General features: G+C 47.8%; 3 protein-coding genes across 12 annotated transcripts in view; 1 reads left to right on the top strand and 2 right to left on the bottom strand.

The window, feature by feature from the left end:
• POR (cytochrome p450 oxidoreductase) overlaps positions 1–480 on the top strand; it is a 52,624-nt gene extending 52,144 nt beyond the window's left edge. For all 4 annotated transcript variants that reach the window (XM_081297317.1, XM_081297316.1, XM_081297318.1 and 1 more), the window contains one exon: positions 19–480. In XM_081297317.1, the coding sequence (XP_081153443.1) occupies positions 19–163 (145 nt within the window). In that variant the 3' untranslated portion in view covers positions 164–480. The remainder of the gene's footprint in view (positions 1–18) is intronic.
• TMEM120A (transmembrane protein 120A) lies at positions 462–5,992 on the bottom strand. The gene is made up of 12 exons (XM_081297335.1): positions 5,765–5,992; positions 4,178–4,296; positions 3,913–4,029; positions 2,253–2,312; positions 1,994–2,089; positions 1,816–1,905; positions 1,662–1,727; positions 1,511–1,572; positions 1,319–1,411; positions 1,125–1,189; positions 969–1,037; positions 462–895 (listed from the first exon to the last, which is right to left on the bottom strand). The coding sequence occupies exons 1-12, from the start codon at positions 5,843–5,845 to the stop codon at positions 782–784; spliced, it is 1,032 nt and encodes a 343-aa protein (XP_081153461.1). The 5' UTR covers positions 5,846–5,992; the 3' UTR covers positions 462–781.
• Positions 5,993–7,219: 1,227 nt separating this feature from the next.
• STYXL1 (serine/threonine/tyrosine interacting like 1) overlaps positions 7,220–22,339 on the bottom strand; it is a gene marked incomplete at its 5' end in the record, with an annotated part of 52,520 nt that continues 37,400 nt past the window's right edge. For all 7 annotated transcript variants that reach the window (XM_081297330.1, XM_081297325.1, XM_081297324.1 and 4 more), the window contains 4 exons: positions 7,220–7,475; positions 10,282–10,394; positions 11,955–12,052; positions 19,533–19,678. In XM_081297330.1, the coding sequence (XP_081153456.1) occupies positions 7,344–7,475; positions 10,282–10,394; positions 11,955–12,052; positions 19,533–19,678 (489 nt within the window). In that variant the 3' untranslated portion in view covers positions 7,220–7,343. The remainder of the gene's footprint in view (positions 7,476–10,281; positions 10,395–11,954; positions 12,053–19,532; positions 19,679–22,339) is intronic.

Genomic DNA, 22,339 nt, shown 5'->3' on the forward strand with positions numbered 1-22,339 from the left:
CCACCTCCTTCCTCCCAGGGACGCTCGGAACATGGCCAGGGACGTACAGAATACCTTCTGTGACATTGTGGCTGAGCTCGGGGCCATGGAGCATGCCCAGGCTGTGGACTACATCAAAAAGCTGATGACCAAGGGTCGCTATTCCCTGGACGTGTGGAGCTAGGCAGTCCCTGCCCCTCACACCCACAGACTGTCCCCATGATCATGTTCCTCACTCCCTCTGCCAGCCGCCTGGTGGTCTCTGCCTGGCCTTGCCACTGGAGGCAGGTCCACGGACAGGGGCAGGCCAGGCCTGTGAGGTAGCCCAACCCCAGGGCACATGGCAAGGGGGACGGGGTCCCACACTTGGTGACACCCCAGGCCCTCGGCAGCTGTACAGAAGGGGCCCTTCTCTCAGCTGGTGGCCCCCACATGATTTTGAATGAGTGTAAATAATTTTAAATAACTTCTGGCCCTTGGAATAAAGTTCTGTTTTCTGTATTTGCCTGATATTGCTTGAGCAGCCCTGGGGTGTCCCCTGGGCCTACACAGAGACCCCAGATACAGCAGGAGCCCAGCCTCCCTATGGGAGAATACATCCATCAGGCCGCCTCTGCCTCGCTCCCTTTATTGAGGCCCTGGCGCCCAGCTCCCGCAGCCGGGGCCCAGGTCGTCCTCAGGGCCCACAGAGCCCACGAAGCCCAGGAGAGCAGAAGGCACCACACACACACAGGGGTGCCTCCCACCCTTCTGCCACACACGGGTCAGAGGCCCCTCTGGGGCCAGCAGGTGGAGGCCCTGCTCACTCCTTCTTGCTCCTGCGCTGCTGGCTGTGGAACTTCTGGTGCACAACCCGAAGGGTGGTGAAGAAATTGCCCAGGAAGAGGAGGAGGAAGGGGAGGCCGCACATGAGCACCTGCAGGGGGCCAGAGTCAGCTCGAGAGCCCGCGTGGCTGGGCCCTCCCAGCTGTCCCCCGGACCCTGCTCACCTGCCACTCCTTGCATTGTGGGTCTCGAGCCAGGTTAAACAAGGTCAGCGCATTGAAAAGCTGCCAGAACTGAGAGGAAAAGCTAGCTGGACTCAGCAAACCCAGGGCCGCCAGAGCGGGATGACTCAGGCAGCTGGGGACACCCGTGCCACTTACATGTCCGAAGAAAAGAAAAGGCAGCAGGAAGGTGAGGCCCCGCCACATCCAGGACTGGAAGCCCTCTGCAGGGAGAAGGGCCAGGGCAAAAGAACCAGGGACACCATTCAGGCCAGGAGCAGAAGGAAGGGGAAATTCCTGCCTCCCCCACCCCCGTACCCACAGGGCTGCAGAGCAGGGCCTAGCCGACTCACCCACGGTGAGGTCCATGGTGTGCCGCTCGCCCAGGGCCCGCAGGCGGTACAGGCAGCCGCTCTGGTAGTAATACTGCAGGAACTGCACGAAGCCTGGGGAGAGCGGGCTTCAGAACTGGGCGGCAGGCAGGGTCTTCCTGCCCCTCCCGCGCATGCACACCTCCTGAGCTCGGGAAGCCCCGAGACACTCACTCTGGTACATGGAGAAAGACAGGAACTGGTTCCGGAACTTCTGGTACATGAGACCATCGGGCCTAAGGGGAAAGCAGAAGGTGGGCAGTGAGGGAGCCCAGGGTGCCATCTCTGGCCCTGTCCCAGCTCCCACCAGAACCAGGCCACTCACCACGTCAGCATGACGCCCGACAGAAACGTGGACACGTAGTGATGGATCACCCACCAGCCTTTGATCCTGTAGGGGGGAGCCACTGTCTTTCCTGTCCCTGTCCCTGCCTCCCACCCCAGGGCAGCCCTTGAGAACCAGGCCCACCCCTGCACACCGGGAGCCGTTGTTGATGAGGATGCTCTCACGGATGGTCAGCGTGCAGTAGTACCAGACCAGCAGGAAGTTGAAGGCCGCATCTGTCACCCTGGGGAGGAGAGGGAAGGGAAGGGTAGGAGGGTTGGTGTCAGAGCCCAGGAGGGTGCGAGGTTGCACCCAGGTGGCAGAACACCCACCTGGAGTTGAGCAGGAAACGGCAGGTGAAGGAGATGAGGATGAGGATGATGGTGAGGTAGAGCTTGAACTTCTCGTACTCGTCTTTGTAGGCAAACCTGGGGACACACACATGTGGGGGTCCCCCATGCTCATGGGGTCCCCCTTGCTGTGACCCAGGGAGGGCACAGGCAGGCACCAGAGAAGCCTGGAATCCTGAGGCTGAGCCAAGGGCAGTCAGGGCAAGGGAACCCAGGCAAGACCAGCCCACTAGCCACATACTTGGCCTGCTTGCTCAAGAGTGTCACGTTGACATTCCCCAGAACCAGGCTCAGGTACAACCTAGAGAGAAGGAGAGGGGTTGAGAGGCCTTGGCCCTGGGTCCCCTCCACCCAGCTGTCTTCTCCATAATCCTGCATTAAGAGTCCTACCCTTGGGGTGCTGTAGGCCACCTCCACTTGGAGCCCAGCCTGCTCCGGAATCCTGACCTGGAGTACACCAATGTCCCCAGCCTGCCACGTCCTGTCCACGGCCTCCCAGCCTTGAGGCCTCAAGAAGCCTGGCTCTCCCACCCAGACCCCATATCCCCAATCACTCCTCAGTTCTGGGTGGTGGATCTGTATGAAGTCAACTCTTGTCACTGCCACAAGCTCCTTGCTATCTGGACCCCAGGAACCTCAGCTCTGAGTCCACTCAGGCCCTCACCATGACCATACCTGTCCTCCCAGCCCACGACAGCCTCCCTCAGAAACTCCAGCCTCTGCTTGTACTGTCCCCCCAAAGCTCTGATTCCCATTGGTTTCCTTACACCACAAGGACCCCTCCCTCCCTGAGGGCCCCGCATTCTGGTCAGTCCTTGTCCAGGCCAGGAGTCCACATGCCCTCCTTCACCATGCAGCCACTTCCCAGCCACCCCCCTGAACCACAGCCTCCCTGTATTTCCATCACCTCCCAATGAGGTTCATCTGTCCTCTGCTGAGGAGCTCCCAGGCGGGACAGCAGAGCAGCTGCCCTAACAGGGCTCCTGCTCCCGCTCAGACCCTGTGGACCTCCCCATGAAGGGACTTGCCTGAGGCTGCAAAAGAGCTTACTGGGGGGACTCTGACCACACCAGAAAAAAGCCTCCAGCCCCGGCTGCTCCCTCAACCAGCTCCCAGCCTCTTGCAAACGGCCAGCCACTGCCGGCCACCTGCACGACTCTGTGCCTCTGCATCCTGCACCAGCAAGGCCCACACGCACCCTTCTCTCTCCAGGCGCCTCCTCTGTCACTACCTGCCCCTGCCCGTGGACGTGCCCAGCTCTTTCCGACCTAGAGAGTAACAGGTGTGCCTAAGGCAAAGCCTCCCAGACACCCTCCTGACTTTTAGTTGATACTTTCGAGTGACTTCTCTCCTTCCACACAGCCATGCCAGCTCCCCCTTCAGCTCTCCCACCAGCTCCAAGATCAGTTCCCACCCCTCCCTGCCATCAGCTGGCTCTCCAAGGTCCTCTCCAAGCACTTCCCTCCCTCCCTTTCTCAGCCCACTAACCTGCTTCCCTGCCTTCCAGAAACCTCCCCCCATGCCTTCAGCCTTCAGTCTCCTAGGGAGATCTGGCTCAGAGTCTTACACTGGCACCCCTGGACTCCACCCTCTCACCCAGACCCCAAACCCTGGCCACTTCATTTTGTTCCCGTCCTCTGCAGTCATCCACTGTTACCTCTCATCCTTGAAGACAGCTCAGCATCCCCCAGACACGGAAGCTTTCTCTGACTGCATGGGCCGGTTAGGTGACCCTTACCATACTCCTACACCAGGTCCTTCCCCCACAAAGGGCCCATCACAGTGTGGGGACTGTGCTGACTGCTCTGGCTATGGCTGACTGAATGACCAAGAAGAGGCGGCATCTGGCCTCAGCCCCTCCCTCCCAGGAGTGGCGGCAATTGGGGCTGGCCTGGGCTCACCCGTTCTTCTTGGGCAAATAGGCCTCCATGTCGAAGAAGAGGCCCTGGCGCTCCTTCATCTGGTTCTCCAGCTCCTGTGCGGCCCCCACGGCCTCTGACGGAAGGGTGGGTTTGCATCTGCAGGTGGAGCCAGAGTCATCAGGGGCAAGCAGGCGCCATGCCCACCCCAGAGGGGCAGAAGGGGCAGTGAGGCCCAGAGAGGGGAGAGACTGTGCTGTCCCCTGGGGGGCAGTACCAGCCCCATGCCCCGCTGGCAGGTGCCCACCTCTTCAGGACGAGGGCCAGTTCCTGTAGCCGCTTCTTCTGCCGGGCGATGGAGCTGGTGCAGTTGTTCTGCAGCTTGGTCAGCTCCTCCAGCTTCAGGCGGTACAGCCGGTGAGTCTCCTGGGGCCGAAGGGACAAGGTGCAGGCTGGCTGGGACACATGGGCTCACTGTCTCCGCCAGGGACCCGCCTGTGCTCTCCCAAGGCACTCCCCCCTCAAGGTTTTCCTGGTCGCAGGACATCTTCCTGTGGTCCCCACCTCTCCACAGGCTCTGTCCTGAGTCTGGGTCAGGACACACAGGTCACACAGGTCCACCTTCTGGACCAAGTGGGTAGCTTCAGGCCCTCTCAGTCCCTCCTGCCTCCCAACTTGCAAGGATGGGAAGTGTGTGTGTGTGTTGGGCAGGGGTGGGGGGGACAGTGGTCAGGCATCCACAGTGCCTTCTGCTAGGGCATTTTGGATGCTTTCTCCCAGGTTAAAGGTCATCAGGCTTCAGCCTTGCACCTCCTGCCCTGAGGCCAGTCCCCTCCCCTACCCCAGCACCTTTGGCCTGAGGCTTCCCTTAGCACTTTGCCCTGGTGGGTGAATCTCAAGAAGGCGCAGTCTAGAGATTGGGCAAGAGGCAGTGTGGGGACAGCAAGTGGCTGAGGCCAGCGGAGGCAGCCAGGCTGGGAGACATCTGCTCAGGACTCCAGGGAGAACACTGGTGGCAGCTGGCGGGGCTGCTCTGGGGGCAGCCATAGAGACGGGGCAAAGGCAGGAATCAGGCCAGGAGAGGCAAAGGTCTAACCAAGTCTCCAACTAGGTCTGTGGGCCACCACACCCCCCTCAGACCCAGATATGTGTCACCTCTGCCCAGGCACAGTCACCACCCTCTCTTTCCTGGTCAAAGCCAGCAACCTCCTGCTGCCTGGGTCCCAGGACAGCCGGCCACATACAAACTCCAACCAGACAACTGCTCCTGCAGCTTCCCAATGGCTTCAGAGACTCCAATCCCCACCAGAGCCAGGAGGTCCCTGCAGGGTCTGGTCCCACCCACTGCTCCCCTCACTTTCCCAAGCAGCCACACAGGCCCACAGGGCCTGTCAGTCCTGCTCTCCCTTCCCCTATTAGATGCTGGCCCACCTGGGACAGCCCCCCCACCCTGGCCACGGACTTCATCTAAACACCACTCCCCCATGGCACTCTGACAGGAGATGCAAAGGGATGTTTGTGGAATGACAGATCCAGAATACGGGCCGGCTGGCTCGGACTCGGGCAGCTGCTCTCCTGGGAGAGGATGGGATCCAGGTCCAAATGCAAAGGGCGGGGACGGATCTGGGGTCGCGGCTCTTTCCATGCCCTCGCGGGAGGTCGAAGTCACCTAGCACAGTGGGGTCCCGGCCAAAGCACAGTGGACTGTAACCGGACACTTGGGAGGGGCCATCTGGGGAGACTGGGACCCGAGGCCTCGCCACCCTCGGGAGCAACACCAGGCTCCAGACCCCCGACCCCAATCTCCTGCCTGCCTGACCCAGTGCTGCCCGACCCTTGACCTCAGCCAGAGAGACGTGGCTCAGAGTCAATGGGTGGCGGGAGTGGAGCCTACCTGGATGCTCTGGAAGTCCTGCTGCAGATCTTCCCAGTCCCGCAGGCAGTCGCCCAGCGGGTCCGAGGGCGGGGGCTGCATGGCTGCCGCTCCGCTGGCCGCAGGAGCTGCGAGTTGAGGACTGCGCCGCAACCCCGGCCAGCCCAAGGCGCCTCCGCCTCCGCCCCCGTCCGCTTCCGGGCTCGCGCCGCCACCGCCACCAATGGAGAAAGACCTGGCGCGGGCCGCGCGCTGGCCCCGCCCCCACCAACAGCCAATCACGATAAGGGGCGGGGCCACGCACTGGAAGGGCGTCTCGCCCCACGACTCTAGGCCAGCCTGGTGGCTAGGGGCCGGGGTTCCACCTGCTGTGCCAACTGCATGCCGTGGTGCTTCCTGCAGTGCCCCAGCCCGCGGTGCTGGGAGCAAACCCAGACCCAGAGAGGTGACACCGACCTTAAACACTTTTCGTCTTTGGGAAACGGCGCCTCTTGGTGGAAGGGATTCCCAGAGTCTTGCTAGGATTTTTTGTCACCTCCTTTCTGCCTCCAGGCTCACCTCCACTGCCCTTCACATAGCCACTAGCTGCCCTTCCTAAAGCACAAGGTCCCTTGCCATTCAGCAAGCTTTACAGCCATCCCAGGCTTAGTCCACCCGAGACTGACAGAGGGTGCTGCCTGAAAAGCTCTTCCCCCTCTGGCAAAGCCCACTCCTCCTTGAAGGCACCTCCCACATCCGGTCACCTCCAGCCCACTCTGGAGAGTCCTAGGAGGCCTTGGGCATGTTTGCTGAATGAACTTAGGGAAGCCCCTGCATTGATGGGCATCCTGAATGCCCCACCCGTCCCCTGGTCCCCTGTAGTGCCCTCTCCTAATCCTCAGGTCGTTCTGTGGTTGCTTCCAGCAAGTGCACAGGGAAAACACCTCCCTTTAAGATCTGAGGAATTTCTAGGAACTTAGGTGCAGGGGCTGGGGGCGGGTAGAAGTCTTTCCTGTGAACAGCAATGAGTGGGGGTGGGAACAGAGAAAGGCCATTAGTGCCAAGTGATAGACAGCGGTTGGGAGGGTCATAGCACTGGGCCTGGGCATGAGGCAAAGGGCCAAGGCTAGGCCTGGCATCTCTGGGGATGGGAGAATCCCCACCTATTTTCTTTTTTGTTATTGTTGTTGCTGGGGGGTTGAACCCAGGCCCTTGTGCATGGGAGGCAAGCCCTCTACCTGCTGAGCTCTACCCCAGCCCAAATCCCCATCAGTGGCTGGCTATTGTGACACCCTGTGGACCAACACCGAGCACCTCCCAGGAAAGCTCTGAAGGATCCAAGTCACAGGGTGTGTATGGCAGCCCCTTAGGTGGCCAGAGGAAACTCTAGGAGGGCATCGGGGTGTTCCAAGGCACCCAGGGATATGGGCTGTCCTAAGCTGAGCAGATGCGCCTCCACAGTGAGTGAACAGGAGCCCGAAAGAACCGGTGCAGGAGTCCGAGTGAGGCTGCAGGCAGCACAGGCCTTTTCTTTCCACACCAACCTGGGTACACATGCTTGCCCTCTGCCCACAAAGGTCCCAAGGAAGGTTCTTCAGCGCCCATCTCTGGGCCTCAGAGATTAGTATGGTGGATTGAAGATGTCTGTGACAGTGTCTCCAAGGACAATCTTCTCCCACTCCGACAGCTGAGTCACCAATCCCCAATTTGGACGCATGTTATTTTTGCACTTCTTGACATAGGCCCAGGACCTCTGTGAACAGAGAGAAAGGAGACATCAGGACTGGTCATGGGCCCTGGATCAGATCCAGCTTGGGAGAGATAGGAAGCACTTGCCCAGGGGCACACAACATGGTTTAAGAGCTAGATACCGCAGCAGCCTGTGATGGCTCCATAGGGCAAGCAGTGGAGGGAGCTGGCCGCACCTTGGGCAAGCCTCTTGGCACTTCTGAATAGAGGGACAAATCATTCCTTTTTCAGATAGCTGCTGTGAATGCTGGGACAACACATGGGAACCTTCCACCAAGTGGGGTGAACACAACACACCCAAGCCTGGTGCAGAGAGGCTCAACAAAGGTTTGCATTGTCACTGGATGGGTTCCTGGAAAGGGGAGGAGGACGGGGTCAAATTCTCTGAAGAAGGAAGATTAAAGTTGCCTTCCTTCAGGGTTAGAAAGAAGGCGTGGAGCTGGTATCCATCCGGATTGAGGACAGGGGAAAAGCAAAGGGGGAAATGGTGAAACTAAGAAGAAGACTGCTTAAACCTAATAAAGACCATTTATGAAAATCGCCCTTGCTAACATCGCACTCAATGGAGAAAGATGGAGAGGTTTTCCCGAGAGGAGCACTTAGAGGAACAAGGCACGGGGACACTTTCACCCCTTCTGTTAGAACTGCAAGGAGCTGTCAGAGCAATTAGGCAAGAAAGAAAAGACACCCAAATTGGAAAGAAAAAAGATTATCTCCATTGTTGAGGGCCACAGCTGAGTCAGGATAACGCATGCATATTGCCAGAAGGGAGTGGTTGAGAGGTAAGCCAGCGAGCCATTGAGATAATGATGGTTATGTTAAGCTGTGTATTCAATTGTATATTTGACCTTTACTGTCCAGGCAATAGGGAGGCTCTTGCTGCACTTTGGAGTTCCCGTGGAGTTCTCTTGGGGTTCCGAGGGAGAGTGCACGCTGACCCTGGTGGAGGGTGAGAGTGTTCCGGGGAGTGTGTGTGGAGTGCTGGTAGAGTTCCGCAATAAAGAGTTGCTGTTTTGAACATACAAGTGCTTCGTGGCATCTCGGTTATTTGTGCCCAGCCAGACTGCGGCACTCCATGTGAAGATGACATTAATCTCATGTAGAAATTTCTAAAATCTTACACATCCAGAGCAAATGCATCCAGCAAAGTTGCAGGATAACAAAATTAGCACATCAGTTTGTTAAATTTCTACAAACCAACAATGAACAATTAAAAAAAAATTAACAATTCCATTTACAATAGCATCAAAAAGACTAAAACATTTAACCAAAGAGGTGAGAGACATACCAAAAACTACAAAAAGCATTGTAGAAGGAAATTGAAGATGATACAATTAAATGGCAACATATCCAATGTTATAGAAAACTTACTATGGTCCAGATGTCCATACTGCCTAAATAACCCACAGATATAAGAATCCTTATTAAATCCCAATGGCATATTTTGTAGAAATAGAAAAATCTTAAAATTCCCCAAATTAAAAAAAAAACAACTTGTACAAAGAACCCAGTGTCCCATACATGCTAGGCAAGTGCTCAACACTGGTTCAATCCTCAGTACCACATAAAAATGAATAAAATAAAGGTACTGTGTCTTTTTTCAACTAAAAATACTATTTTAAAAAGACACCTTTCAATTGTGGTAAATTATACAGAACTTAAAGTTCACCATTTAAACTACCTTTAGGGCTATACAGTTCCATGGCGCTGAGTATGTTCATATTACTGTGTAACTGTCACCTGCTCCATCTCTAGAACATCTTCATTTTCCCAAACTGATCCTCTGACCCCATTAAACACCGACTCCCCATCCCACTTGTTCCCTGGGTACATCCGTGTCAACTGCTATTCACCTGTCTGATTTTGATACTCTAGGTACCGCACACCAGGGGGAATCCTAGGTACTAGTCCTTTAATGACCGGCCTGCCTTATGGAGCAGTGTCCTCCAGGCCCACCCATACTGTGGCACGCAGCAGAATTCTCTTCCTTTGCAAGGCTGACTCTTTCCTATATGGAGATGTCTCATTTTGTGTTTCCTTTTATTTGTCCACAGACATTTGTGTCATTTCCACCTTTCAGCTATTGTGAACAGTCCTGCTGTGAACGTGGGTGTGCACATATCTGAGTCCCTGTCTTCTGCTCTCTGACGTACATGCCTTGAAGTAGACTTACCGGATAGCCAAGGCATTCTAGGCTGCAACTTCCTGAAGAGCACGTTGGGTCAATACTCAAAACCATGGTTATTCTTTACCCCTGCCCTTCCCCCAAACACACATGGGGAGTTTTCAGCTCCCACCCAAACCCTCTGAGACCATGGACAGGCAAGGATCCCCTCCCCAGGGCAGGCCCCCAGGCGAGCCCTACCTGGGAGTCAGATGCCCAAATCTCCGTGGGTCTGCCTTAACAGTGCCCTCCTCCCTTCCCACCCCGGTGAGGAAGATTAACATGGGTGCCCACTGAGGCCTGGCCAGTGCTGCAATTCTGTGACTCCACTCATTTTTCTTTGAACAAACCCAAACCAACCTCGGGGACAGATGGGCAGCAGGGGAGCCACAGAGCTGGTGCTGCCTCTCAGCCTGGCCTGTGTCCTATTAGTGCTGTATACAGGCTTTGGCCTGCAGCGTGGGGACCCACCCTTGGGTGCCACCTGCTGGGAAACACCCTGATTTGGAGTTCCCCTCCTAATTCTCCCCCTCCCCATCCCACAATTGGGGCCCCACAGTAGTGCCAGGCCCTATTTCTCCCAGGTTTGGCCCTGACTCTACACCTAGGGTGGTTGTGGCCCAAGTCCGTCTCAAGGAACACATACCTGCAAGGTCTCCTCTCTCCAGTGCATGAGGAAGGCCACAATGACCGCACAACTGCGACTGATGCCCCGGGTAGAAAAGACCAGAACGACAGAGCCAAGCTCCAGGTGGATTTCTGTAGAAGGAAGGAAGGAAGAGGTGGGCTTGTGCAGAGCCCTCTTCCCCATGGACCTGGAACGTGGGTGGCTGTCAGAGACTGGCCTCGCTGTGCCCATAGTTCAAGCATGAGTATGGAACAGTATATCAAGCCTGGGCAAGTCTCACGACTTCCCCAACACAGCTTGTCTAGCAAACAGGGGGCCCTCAGACCTAGCTGGCCATTCAAGAGCTAACTGGCAGTGCCAGGTGAAACCTTTTCCTGGCTCTCCAGGTTTCTAGCCCAGGAAGCTGTTGCCAGTTGGCCTAATGCTGATAGGACCATGCCCCAAGGACACTCAGGTGCCAGCTGAGGCAATGCAGGGGGTGTGAATCCTGGCTCTGTCACTCACTGTTCTGTGGGGCTTGGGCAAGTTACTCTGAGCCACAGTTTCCTTATCTGGAAAATGGGGTTTTATTCTGCCCTATGCTGAGCACGAGATGTGGCGGCACACACCTGCAATCCCAGCCACCTGGGAGACTGAGACCCATTGCCTGGCATAGAAAAGCCAGCTACAGTCACATAACCCCAAAGCTGGGAGTCCTGCCCAGGGAGTGGGGGAGTTTAAACTGTCATTGAAGGCTGGCCTGGGAACCCCAAGAACTAAAGACGAGCACACCACGTGCAAAAACAGGCTGTCAGAGCTGGAGGAGAACTTTGGGATGATGAAGGCCGACTGCCTATTCACATACATAAGACTGAGCCATGCATCAGTGACAGGCTGGCCCAGAGCCACCCAGCAGGGTGGGTCTCTGTGCTGCAGACTCTGCCACCTCATGGTGGGATACACGGGAAGTCTCAGTCTCAGATCCTAGCTGAGTGAAAGTGGCAATCTGCTGGGCTAATAATGGGCACTTGGGCTCCATTGTCAGCCCCAATTGCTCAGGCTAGGGGCTGTGTGGTGCCAGCAGGCACTTCAGGGAGGGCCTCTGCCCTGACCCAGCCTTGCTCTCCAGGTACCTTGCTTTCCTCAGACAGTCCTATGCCCTGGGAACGACCACACAATCCACCCTGGATGATTTAAGCAGCTGGTGGGTGTTGCTTTGTGTGTGGCAGGAGGACAACAGGTGGCAGGGAGCCCACATGGAGCGACGCAGCAATCAGGGCTGGGAGGTTCCTAGTGTTCCTCCCTCCATCCACATCCTGCTGGCCAGACCTGAGGGTGCTTCTGAAGCACCCTCAGGTCTGAAGATGCACTTCTAGGTCTTCCACGGACACGATCACATGTGGTGGCCAGCACCCATACTTTCAAATAGCCTCAAAGGGCTATGGCAGCCTCACTAGGGCTGCTCAACCTGCAACCTGGTACTCCCACTGGAGCCCACTGCTCCCAAGGGAAACACCACCCCCACTCATTTAACGGGAGTCCTGAGAAGCTGGACTCATCCTGAGTTGTCCACATTTGGCCAGGCATGTGCTGGCCCCTACCTCCTCTGTCCTCAGCATGAGGAGTCGAGATCAGGGATAAGCATATGGAAGAGGTACTGTAGTCCCTCTGCCTCCCAGGCTAATTGCTCCCTGGTTAGGGAAGGCTCTTACCAAGGAAGTGACAGAGGTGACGTAAAAAGGGAATAATCTTGACGTCTGGAGTATCTTCTATCTGGATGTGGAGAAGGTTGTCAGGGTCACCTGCAAAACTAAACATAGAACACAAGTCACCAGCACACAGCCCACTGTGGTGTCCCCTCATCTTCAGCAGCGGGTCCACAGGGGAAGGATGCCAGGAAGTAGGAATGGAAATAGTGGCATCATTTGTCTTGTTCAGAAGCTGAGAGAAAACTTTCAACATTTCACCAGTAAGTGTGATGGTTACTTACAGATCTTTTTTTTTTCCAGTGCTGGAATCAAATCCAGGGCTTTGTCTACACTAGGCAAATGCTCTGCTACTGGGCTACACTGGCACCCCAGGCCTGCTGCAGAGACTTTGTATATTTTTTAAAAATTAGATCAAGAAAGTTCCATTCTATTCCTAGTTTTCCAAGAATTTTTTTTTTAATTATGAGTGGGACACAGTGGTAAACACCTATAAGCTCAGCATTCTGAAGTATCACAGGTTCAAGGCCAGTCTCAGCAGTTAAAAGCAACTGAGCAAGACCCTCTCTCAAAATTAAAAAAAAAAATGAAATTAAAAGGGCCTGGGAATGTAGCTCAGTGATAAAGTGCCCCTGAGTTCAATCCCCAATACTGAAAAGAAAAATTACAAATCCATAGTGAAGCTGGGTGCGGTGGCACTTGTCTATAATCCCAGTGGCTTGGCTCCAGAGGCTGAGGCAGGAGGATTACAAATTCAAGGTCAGACTTGGCCATTTAGCAAGACCCTGAGCAACTTAGCAAGACTCTATCTCAAAACTTAAAAAGGACTAGGGATGTGCCTCAGTGGTAAAGCACCCCTGGGTTCATTTCCCAGTACTGAAAAGAAAAATTAAGTATATAGTGAGAGCTGGATTTATGGCTCAGAGGTAGAACGCTCGCCTAGCATGCGTGAGGCACTGAGTTTGATCCTCAGCACCACATAAAAATAAAGTTTTTTTTAAAAAAAGGAATGTATTGTGAATCTTACCAAATGCTTTATCTGTATCTATTGAAATAATTGTGTTTTTTTCCTCTATGTTAATGATTTGGTAAGCTATGAATTCTCCAGAAGTTAAAGCAACTTCATATCATTGGAACAGACCCAACTTCCTCACCATGTATTATCCTTTCATATCTCACCATATTCAGTGTGCTAATATTTTATTTAGAATTTTTACATCTATATTCACAAGGAAAATTAGTCTATAATTTTCCTGCATTATAGCATCTTAGGTTATGAAGTTAAAATTATGCTGGTCTCATAAAATAAGTTGATAGTTGTTCTTTTTATTCTCTAAAAAGGAAAAAAAACCCTTAATATTGACCTAATTTCCTCCTTAAATATTAAGTAAAATTAAATCACTGAAACTATTTAAACATGGAGTTCTCTCTGTGGAAATGTTCACAGTTCTTTATACTACTCAAATTTTGTTTGATGTCAGTTTTGACAGGGAGTTTCTAAAATTTGTTCATCTATGTTTACCATAATAAAGTTTCCGTAACACCTCTTACGATCTTTTAGAGTAGGTACAGGACATGGGCTCTCTCTTGCCATCTGGTTATTTGTGCCTTTGCTCTCTTTGCCAAGTGTTTATTGATTTTATTAAAAAAAATAAAATTTGGCCTTCTTGATCCTTTTTATTGTTGCTATTTCAATAATCTGCTTTTATTATCCCTTTGTCATTTGGGTCTAATTTCCTGTTCCTCTCTTAAAATAAATGCTTAACTCATTGATTTCTAGCTTTTTCCCTTTGTAATAAGTGTATTCATTCCTAGCTGTACATTTTCCTCTAAGCAGTTTAGCTACACTCCACAAATTGATACATAGTATTTTCATTATCATGTATTTGAAAATATTTCCTAATTTCCATTGTGAGTTCTTTGCTTCATTGGCTGTTTAGAAAGTTATTTATAGATTTCTAGGGATTTTCTAATTACATTTTTAAATTAATCATCCATCTCAATCCCTCAGTGGTTGAAAGAAAGCTAATATAATTTTAATCTCCTGAAAACTGTTGATTATTTTATGAACCACATATTACTGATTTTTATATTTTATACATATATATTTAAATACACACTTATACATATATATGGATTCAGCAACTACAGAGTGCAACTTTTCTCCACTTGAAGATGTTTCCTTTTCCAGTCTGTTAATATGGTGCATTACCTTTGGTTTTCAATGTTAAACCAACCTTGCATTCCTGGAACAAACACAATTGGTCATGAGATATTATCATTTTTAGATATTTTAGAATCCAATTTACTAAAATTTTGTTAAGAATTGTTGTGCCTGTATTCATAGGGATATTGGTCTGTAGTTTCTCTTCTTGTAAAGTCTTTGTAGGTTTGAGTTTCAAATAATGATGTATCTCATAAATGAGTTCTCTCATCTTTATTTTCTTTTTTTTTTTTCCTTTTGGTATTGGGAATTGAACCCATGTGACTTAACCATATGGCTCCATCCCCCACACTTTTTAATATTTTTTTAAAGACAGGGTCTCCCTAAGTTGCTTAGGTCCTGCCTAAGTTACTGAGGCTGGCTTTAGTCTCACAATCCTCCTGCCTCAGCCTCCCAAGCTGCTGGGATTACAGGCATGCACCACCACACCCAGCACATCTTTATTTTCTTAAAGAGTTTATGTGAAATTATTATTTCACCAAATAAAGGCATATGGGCCTAGATGTTTTCTTTGTACAAAGGTTTTTAACTGTGAATTCAATTTCTCTAATAGAGAGATATTCTGATTATCTATTTCTTTCTTTTTTTTTTTAATGGTGCTGGGGATTGAACCCAGGGCCTTGTGCATATGAGGCAAGCACTCTACCAACTGAGCTATATCCCCAGCCCTGATTATCTATTATCTAACTGAGCTTGACTCTTTCAAGGAATTTGTTCATTTACTCTATATTTTCAAATTTATTGGCATAAAGTTGCTCATTTTCTAAATTTTTTTATATTTTTAGTTGTAGGTAGACACAATGCCTTTTTTATTTTTATATGGTGCCGAGGATCTAACCCAGTGTTTCATGCATGCTAGGCAAGCAATCTACCACTGAGCCACAACCCCAGTCCTTCTAAATATTTTTAATTAAAAACTTTGAAATAATTGTAGATTCATATGCAGTCTTAAGAAATAATAGAGAGCCCTGTACACTCCACCTAGTTTCCCCAGCAGTAACATTTTGCAAGACTATAATATAATATCACAAGCAGGATACTACGCTGATATAACCTGTCAATCTTATTCAGCTTTCTACAGTTTTACTTGCATCCATGCAGGTGTATGTCTGTCTGTAGTTCACTCTATTTATAGAGTTATTGCTCATGTAGGTTCCTGAATCTCCCATAGGTCAAGAAATACCAAGGATCCCTTTTATTGCCCTCTGATAACCAACATGCTAGAGCCCTTTCCCAAGTCCTGCCAACCACTAATCTATCCTCTATATCTAAAATTTTGTTCTATTAAAAAACGCTATATAAATAGAATATTGTAAGTAACTTTTCAGATTTGGTGTTTTGTTTTGTGTTCAGCATCAGTTCCATAGAGATCTAAGCAGGAGATCCAAGTTGTGGCATGTATCAGCAGGAGTCTTCCATGGTATGTACACACCACAGCTTTTCAAACTACTTAGCTGGACAATTGTTGTGAATATAGATGCACAGCTTTTGGTATAAATGTAAGTTTTCCTTTCTCTGGGATAAGCGCCTAAGAATACTTTTTGATATTGGTAGGATCTAAAATGATGGTCTCTCTTAACTCAATAATGTTATTTTTGTCTTCTGTCTACTCCAATCAGTTTGATAGGATATACCAATTCTATTGATTTTTCAGAGAACTTTTTTTTTTTTTTGAGAAACAACTTTTGGCTTCATTGATTTTACTATTTGTTTTGTTTTCTTTTTCATTTGTTTCTATTCCTTATTATTTTATTCCCCCTGCTTACTTTTTAAAAATTTTAAAGTAGAAGTTCCTTGATTTGAGGTTCTTCTTTTCTAACATAGGCATTTAGGCTGTAAATTCTCCTCTAGCATTGCTTTGGCTGCATGCACAATTTTTTAAAAATATTTATTCATTTTTTTTTTAGTTTTCGGCAGACACAACATCTTTGTTTGTATGTGATGCTGAGGATCGAACCCAGGCCGCACGCATGCCAGGCAAGCGGCTACCGCTTGAGCCACATCCCCAGCCCAACATGCATAATTTTTGACATGTGTTGTTTATATTTTCATTCGGTTCAAAATAATTTCTAATTTTCACCTTAATATCTTTTGACACATATGCTACTTAAAAGTGTGTTATTTCATTTCCACGTGTTTGGGATTTTCCCCAGATATCTGTGTTATTGATTTCTAATTTAATTTCATTAGGGTCATAGAACATAATTTTTAAAACTTTAATCCTTTTAGGTTTAATAATGTTTGTTTTGTGGTCCAGAACAGGGTACCCTGACAAAAAATATTCCATGTTCTTATTGAGAAGATATTCAACAGTAACAAAATATTCAACAAACAGTGTGTGTCTTATATAAATGGTACATCTGTGGTTTTCAATCTGTGCTAGACTTCAAAACTATGATCTCCTGTTATTGTATGCAGCCTTGAATTCCACTTCTCCAGGAGTTCTTAGTGATTAAATAGGTGATAATTATAAGCAAAATTTAAAGTAATTGAGTACTGATTTATTTTTTATTTTTATTTTTTAAAGAGAGAGAGAGAGGAGAGAGAGAGAGAGAATTTTTAATATTTATTTTTTTTAGTTCTCGGCGGACACAACATCTTTGTTGGTATGTGGTGCTGAGGATCGAACCCGGGCCGCACGCATGCCAGGCGAGCGCGCTACCGCTTGAGCCACGTCCCCAGCCCCGAGTACTGATTTAAAAAGATTACTTTTGGCTGGAGGTGAGCTGTACTAAAACTTTACAACAAAATGTCTGAAGAAAAAAAAGGACATTAATTCATCTGTATCTTACTGTTGGTAAGCCTAGAAGTAAAGAAACATTGGTAAATTGCTCTGACCCTGATGAGTTGTTAAACTGAGATCATTGTTGTTTATGCATGCAGATGTTAACTGGAAGTTATATATGCATAAATCCTTTCTTCCTGGATTTGGCAGCTATGTATAATTATATTAAAATGGTTCTAGCATTAAAAAAAGATATTCAAAGACTAGAAGAACATTACTAATTTTGTGTGGAACATCTTACAATTGTCAATTAAGTAAAGTTGGACAATTACATTCTTCTAGTCTTTGAAATTATAACCTATCTTCCATTTACTTGTTGTAGCAATTATTGATATGCTGAGATTTCTGATTATAATTGTGGATTGTTGTATCTCTTTCAGTTTTTTAACTTGGTATTGAACCCAGGAGGACTCTGCCACTGAGCTACATCCCCAGCCTCTGCTGTTGCTAGGTTCACAGGTATGCATCACCATGCCTGGCTAAGGAAACTAAAGGATTTAGAAAAAAGAGGGCATCAATGATGGGAAAGACTGTTAGATAAGAAACCTAATGTCATGGGTGATGTCAAGTGCCTATGAATTCATCTAAAAATTCAAAAAGATCTGAGCCAAAAAGCAAGTTATTTCCTAATTTGCTTTTTGGCTAAGATCTTTATAATGCCAACTCAAAGTTGGATATCTATAATATAAATGAGACTACTTTCCATTTCTGACCAGATGAAGTAACAAGGACCAAATTTACTCCCCCACCTTAAATAACTGAAATAAAACATATAGAACAGGGTTTTTTGGACAATGGCTAACTAACAACACAGGACAGTTTTCTCAGGCATACAAAAGCTGAATGAATTCATCATCAACAAACGTGCACTACAAAAAAGTTAAAGGAAATCTTTTGGGCAGAAAGAAAATGATACCAGATGGAAATCTGAATCTCTATAAAAATAACAAAGACCACCAGAAGTGATAATTATGTAGATAAATATAAGATACTTTCCCTCTTGTTTAAAAATCTCCTCAATAATCAGTTAACGATGTGTTCTATAAACTCTAAAGCAACTGCAAAAAATAAAAAATATAATGAATGAAATAATAAAGGAAAAATAGAATCATAATAACCCAGAAGAAGACAGAAAAAGAGAAAAATGGGAATAAAGAAGAGATAAGATCATAGAAAACAAATATCAAATGATAGATTTAAACTCATATCAACAATCACATTTAGTCTAAAGATTCCAGTCAAAAGGCAGAGATTATAGATTGCCTAAAAAAATGTACTTCAAATATAAAGTAAAACGATGTAACAAGATATTCTAGACTGAGACAAATTTTAAAAACCTCTAGTTGCTATATTATTATCAGAAAAGTCAGACTTCACAGCAAAGTATACTACCAGAAATGAGGGGAGTCATTTCATTATGAGAAAGTGGTCAATTAATCTAGACTCTAGATTCTAGAGAAAAAATATTCTTTTTTAAAAAAATACTTATTTTTTAGGTGTAGATGGACACAACACAATGCCTTTTATCTGTTTATAAATAGGGCTGGGGATGTGGCTCAGTAGTCAAGTGCCCCTGGGCTCAACCCTCAGTGTCACAAAAAAAAATTGTCTTATTTACATAGGCCCTGCATATTTCTTAAATTTATTCCTACAAATCTTATAACTTTTAGGGTTTTTTTCAGAGAGAGAGAGAGAGAGAGAGAGAGAGAGAGAGAATTTTTTAATATTTATTTTTTTTTAGTTTTCGGCGGACGTTTGTATGTGGTTCTGAGGATCGAACCCGGGCTGCACACATGCCAGGCGAGCGCACTACCACTTGAGCCACATCCCCAGCCCCATAACTTTTAGTTTTTATTGTAAAGATGGATCTTTCATCTTTCATTGATGTTTCTACATTCATAAGTTGAATTTATTGATTGATTTTATATGACATTTTTAAATATTTATTTTTTAGTTATAGGTGGACACAATATCTTTATTTTATATTTATGTGGAGCTGAGGATCGAACCCAGTGCCTCACGCATGTTAGGCGAGTGTTCTATCTCTGAGCCACAACCCTAGCCCCTTTATATGACATTTTTGTTATCAGATGCCTTGCTGAATTCTTGTATTATTTCCATTTTGATCAGGAGCTGAAAGCAGAGATTTCTAGGTCTTGGTGACCAGGACCAGACACAGTCAGAAAAGAGGCTGGCCAGCAGGGCTAGTGAGGGCTTTCCTGCACAGTGAACAAGGATAAGCCTGCATGGGCATGTGTGTCCTGGTACCAAGGCAATGCCAAAGCACAGAGGCATTTCTCACAGGTTCCTGAGACAGGCCAAGCAGAGTAGACCAAGATGCTTCATAACACCATGTTAAAGACCTGGAAAGCACCACTCATGGTGAGGTTCACAGGACGAGTGTGAAGAGTCAGGGGGCAAAGGATGCCAAAGCCACGCGAGGCACAGGCGAAGGCCATGCTAACTCTGCTCCAGTTTGTGTTGGCTAAGAGCCCTTTCAACTCTACAAATGCATGGCACTAGGAAATGTGTATAAATAAATGATACCCTTAAAAAAAGTGTCTCATTTACTTACAAGGGTCCCATCTCCATGGAGACATTGATATGTGCTTTGATTTTCAAATCCTTCTGCACTTGAGGGTCACAGGCTTGACTGAAATTTCCCAGAAAGATCTTTCCAGGAATTATTTCAACAGGATATGGCTGAAATGCATCTAATTCCTGGAGTGGGGAAAGAGAAGGGCTGCTGTGAGCATGGGCTCTCTGGAAGGGAGCTTTTCATCTCTTGAAATCTCTTCAGCAGACAGTGGATGATACTGAGATCTGGACTTTCATAAAGACTGGCAAATAGCAGCTCACATGAGGAGAGAGAGGGCTGTCCCATCAGGACTGGCTACAGCATCACGATGCCATACTAGCTCTCAGCACCACTCCATTGCCCTCCCTGGCAACCATTTGCACCTGGTCACATGCACAAAGGCTGGAGTTGAGGACCTTGTGGTGCAGAACTTCCACAACCCAGAATGTGTCCAATTAGGGGTGGGGTGGGGAGGAACAGAACTTTTATTACAATGGGGGACATCAGAATTTAAACACCTTAAAGACACACTCAATAAAACTCTCCACATTGTGCCTATCTGCCATTAGAAAATGTGTTCTGATAAAGGAGGCGAATGATCAGTGGGGCAGAGAGGACAAGACAACCACTTAAATTCAGGGTCCATAAATGTGACAGAAAATTTAACTGCAGCAACATAAATAGAACTGAGGACAAGTGAAATAAGCCAGGCACAGAACAGTGAGGTCCACATGGTCTCATTCCCAGGTGGACTCTGAAGAAGCTGATCTCAGAGGTGCAGAGTAAAATGGCAGTTATGGGGTTGGTGGGGGATGGGGGTGTGGGGGAGGGGATGGGCAGGTGGGCAAAACTGATCCATGTGCACTAGTTACAGCTGAACAGGAGCAAAGGGTCCTAGGGTGCCTCTGTACAGTGGTTGACCACCTAACTATAACGTGCCGTATATTTCAAAAACCTAGGAGGAGTTGGATGTTTTTTGCCACAAGAAATGAAAAATATTCAAGGAGAAATATGTTTTATTTGAATTAAATATTATATAATGCATACATTGTATATCAAAATATCACCTAGTATGATTTTTTTATTTTATGTATCAATTAGAAACACACAATTTTTTTTTTTTTTTTAGTTTTCGGCGGACACAACATCTTTGTTTGTATGTGGTGCTGAGGATCGAACCCGGGCCGCACGCATGCCAGGCGAGTGTGCTACCACTTGAGCCACATCCCTAGCCCCTAGAAACACACAATTTAAAAAATAATTTGGTTTCTTTGAATCACTAAGAAACAGAGGATTATTTCTATGTTTCCCAAAGAGAGTTCTAAGAAGCACTGTCCCTCACAGTGCATCATGAAGGAAGGGTACAAAGGACCGAGTGTGCCCACAGCTGCGCCTGCTGGTCCGCTCTAGGAAACTTGGTGTCCACCAGCAATGGCCAACTAGAAGAGGCCCTACACAAGGAAACCTGCCCTCCCTGCCACCAAGCTCCCCACATGCTCTGACTTGCACCACTTCGCCGCCATACCTCCAAGGGAGACCCTGACCTGTGTGATTGGTGGTCAAAATCTCTTCCATAGTCCTTTGGTACCAAATCAGAATCAGAAGTAACGACTTAAATACCTCGGGCTACGTAGGACAGATACTATATAATGCTGACTTCCAGTACTAATACTGACCCAAATTAAATAAAAGGGGTACCTGTAAAATTATAGATATTGAAGTTATGACCTGTTACTCCCTCTTTAAGTCTGGTAAAACTGGCTTGCTGGATATTTAAAAACAAAACCTTGGAGACCAAAGGCAAGGAAGTAAAAGGGCCAAGGAAAAAGTAGCCAATATTTTGGACCTTGCCCTCTAAGGTCAGCCAGGACCTGGAGAATGATGTGACCCCTCTTTGGTCCATGTAACTCCGGTGACCTGGAGACAGAGAGGACCCTATAGAACAGGAAGCCAATCAGTGCACATTCGGCAAAGAAGAGGGTCATTGGAGGTAGAAATGTCCCTGATGCTTCCAAGATAAGCCATATATGGTCAGACAGACCCCAACCCATCCTGGCAAGTGGCACCACTGGTAGAGGAAAGCTAATGGAGCCAAGAGCCTTCACACATGTCCCCAGGAGTGATCCCTGAGGAATCTCAGCTGACTCTTAAGAGTAGATAGGAACAGGGTCAGTTTTGGCCAACTTGGTCTTAAACACCTAGCAGGAGAGTATAGCCTAAAAGCACAGTCCTACCTGGACACTTAAACGTAAAAACAATGGTTTTAAAAATGTAATATAAGGGCTGGGGTTGTGGCTCAGTGGTAGAGCACTTGTCTTGCATGTGTGAGGCACTGGGTTCAAGCCTCAGCACCACATAAAGATAAATAAATAAAGGCATTATCCATCCACAACTAAAAAATGAAAAAATAAGTATATATTTTTAAAAATGTAACATAAGATGTATATTTGTGTCAACCCTTCCAAAAGTAAGTACAGCTGGAGGCTATAAAGGAAGGATTCTTGTGTGAGAGTGAATAATAGTAATGATCGTAAGAGTCCCAAATTTGTCCTGAGTTAATTTGAGTCTGATTTCAAAAACCTACAAATCTTCCTAACATCCGTTGATGAACTGATCCATTTTTCACTGATAGTTTATGAATTACAGTCCTCATGGTTTTCAGAGACTGGATGAAATACTAATTGCTTTTGTTCTAATTATTTACAAAAATGTAATGAATGCTTTGCTTTTTATTGTTGTCTTGGCAAGATCCCTGCCTTATGTATACCTTGTCCAGTTACCTGCCAACTACCACTGTGGACCTC

The sequence above is a fragment of the Spermophilus citellus genome (genome assembly GCF_964194105.1).
Source record: "Spermophilus citellus genome assembly, chromosome: 6".
Classification (NCBI taxonomy): domain Eukaryota; kingdom Metazoa; phylum Chordata; class Mammalia; order Rodentia; family Sciuridae; genus Spermophilus; species Spermophilus citellus.

Bases quoted from the DNA above. Each gene is read 5' to 3' on its own strand.
- TMEM120A (XM_081297335.1), bottom strand. From the start codon at position 5,845: ATGCAGCCCCCGCCCTCGGACCCGCTGGGCGACTGCCTGCGGGACTGG. The intron at 1,728-1,815 runs GTGTGCAGGGGT...TCCCCCCTACAG, and splicing joins CTCATCAACAACGGCTCCCG to GATCAAAGGCTGGTGGGTGA. The intron at 1,412-1,510 runs GTGAGTGTCTCG...CGCTCTCCCCAG, and splicing joins GTCTTTCTCCATGTACCAGA to GCTTCGTGCAGTTCCTGCAG.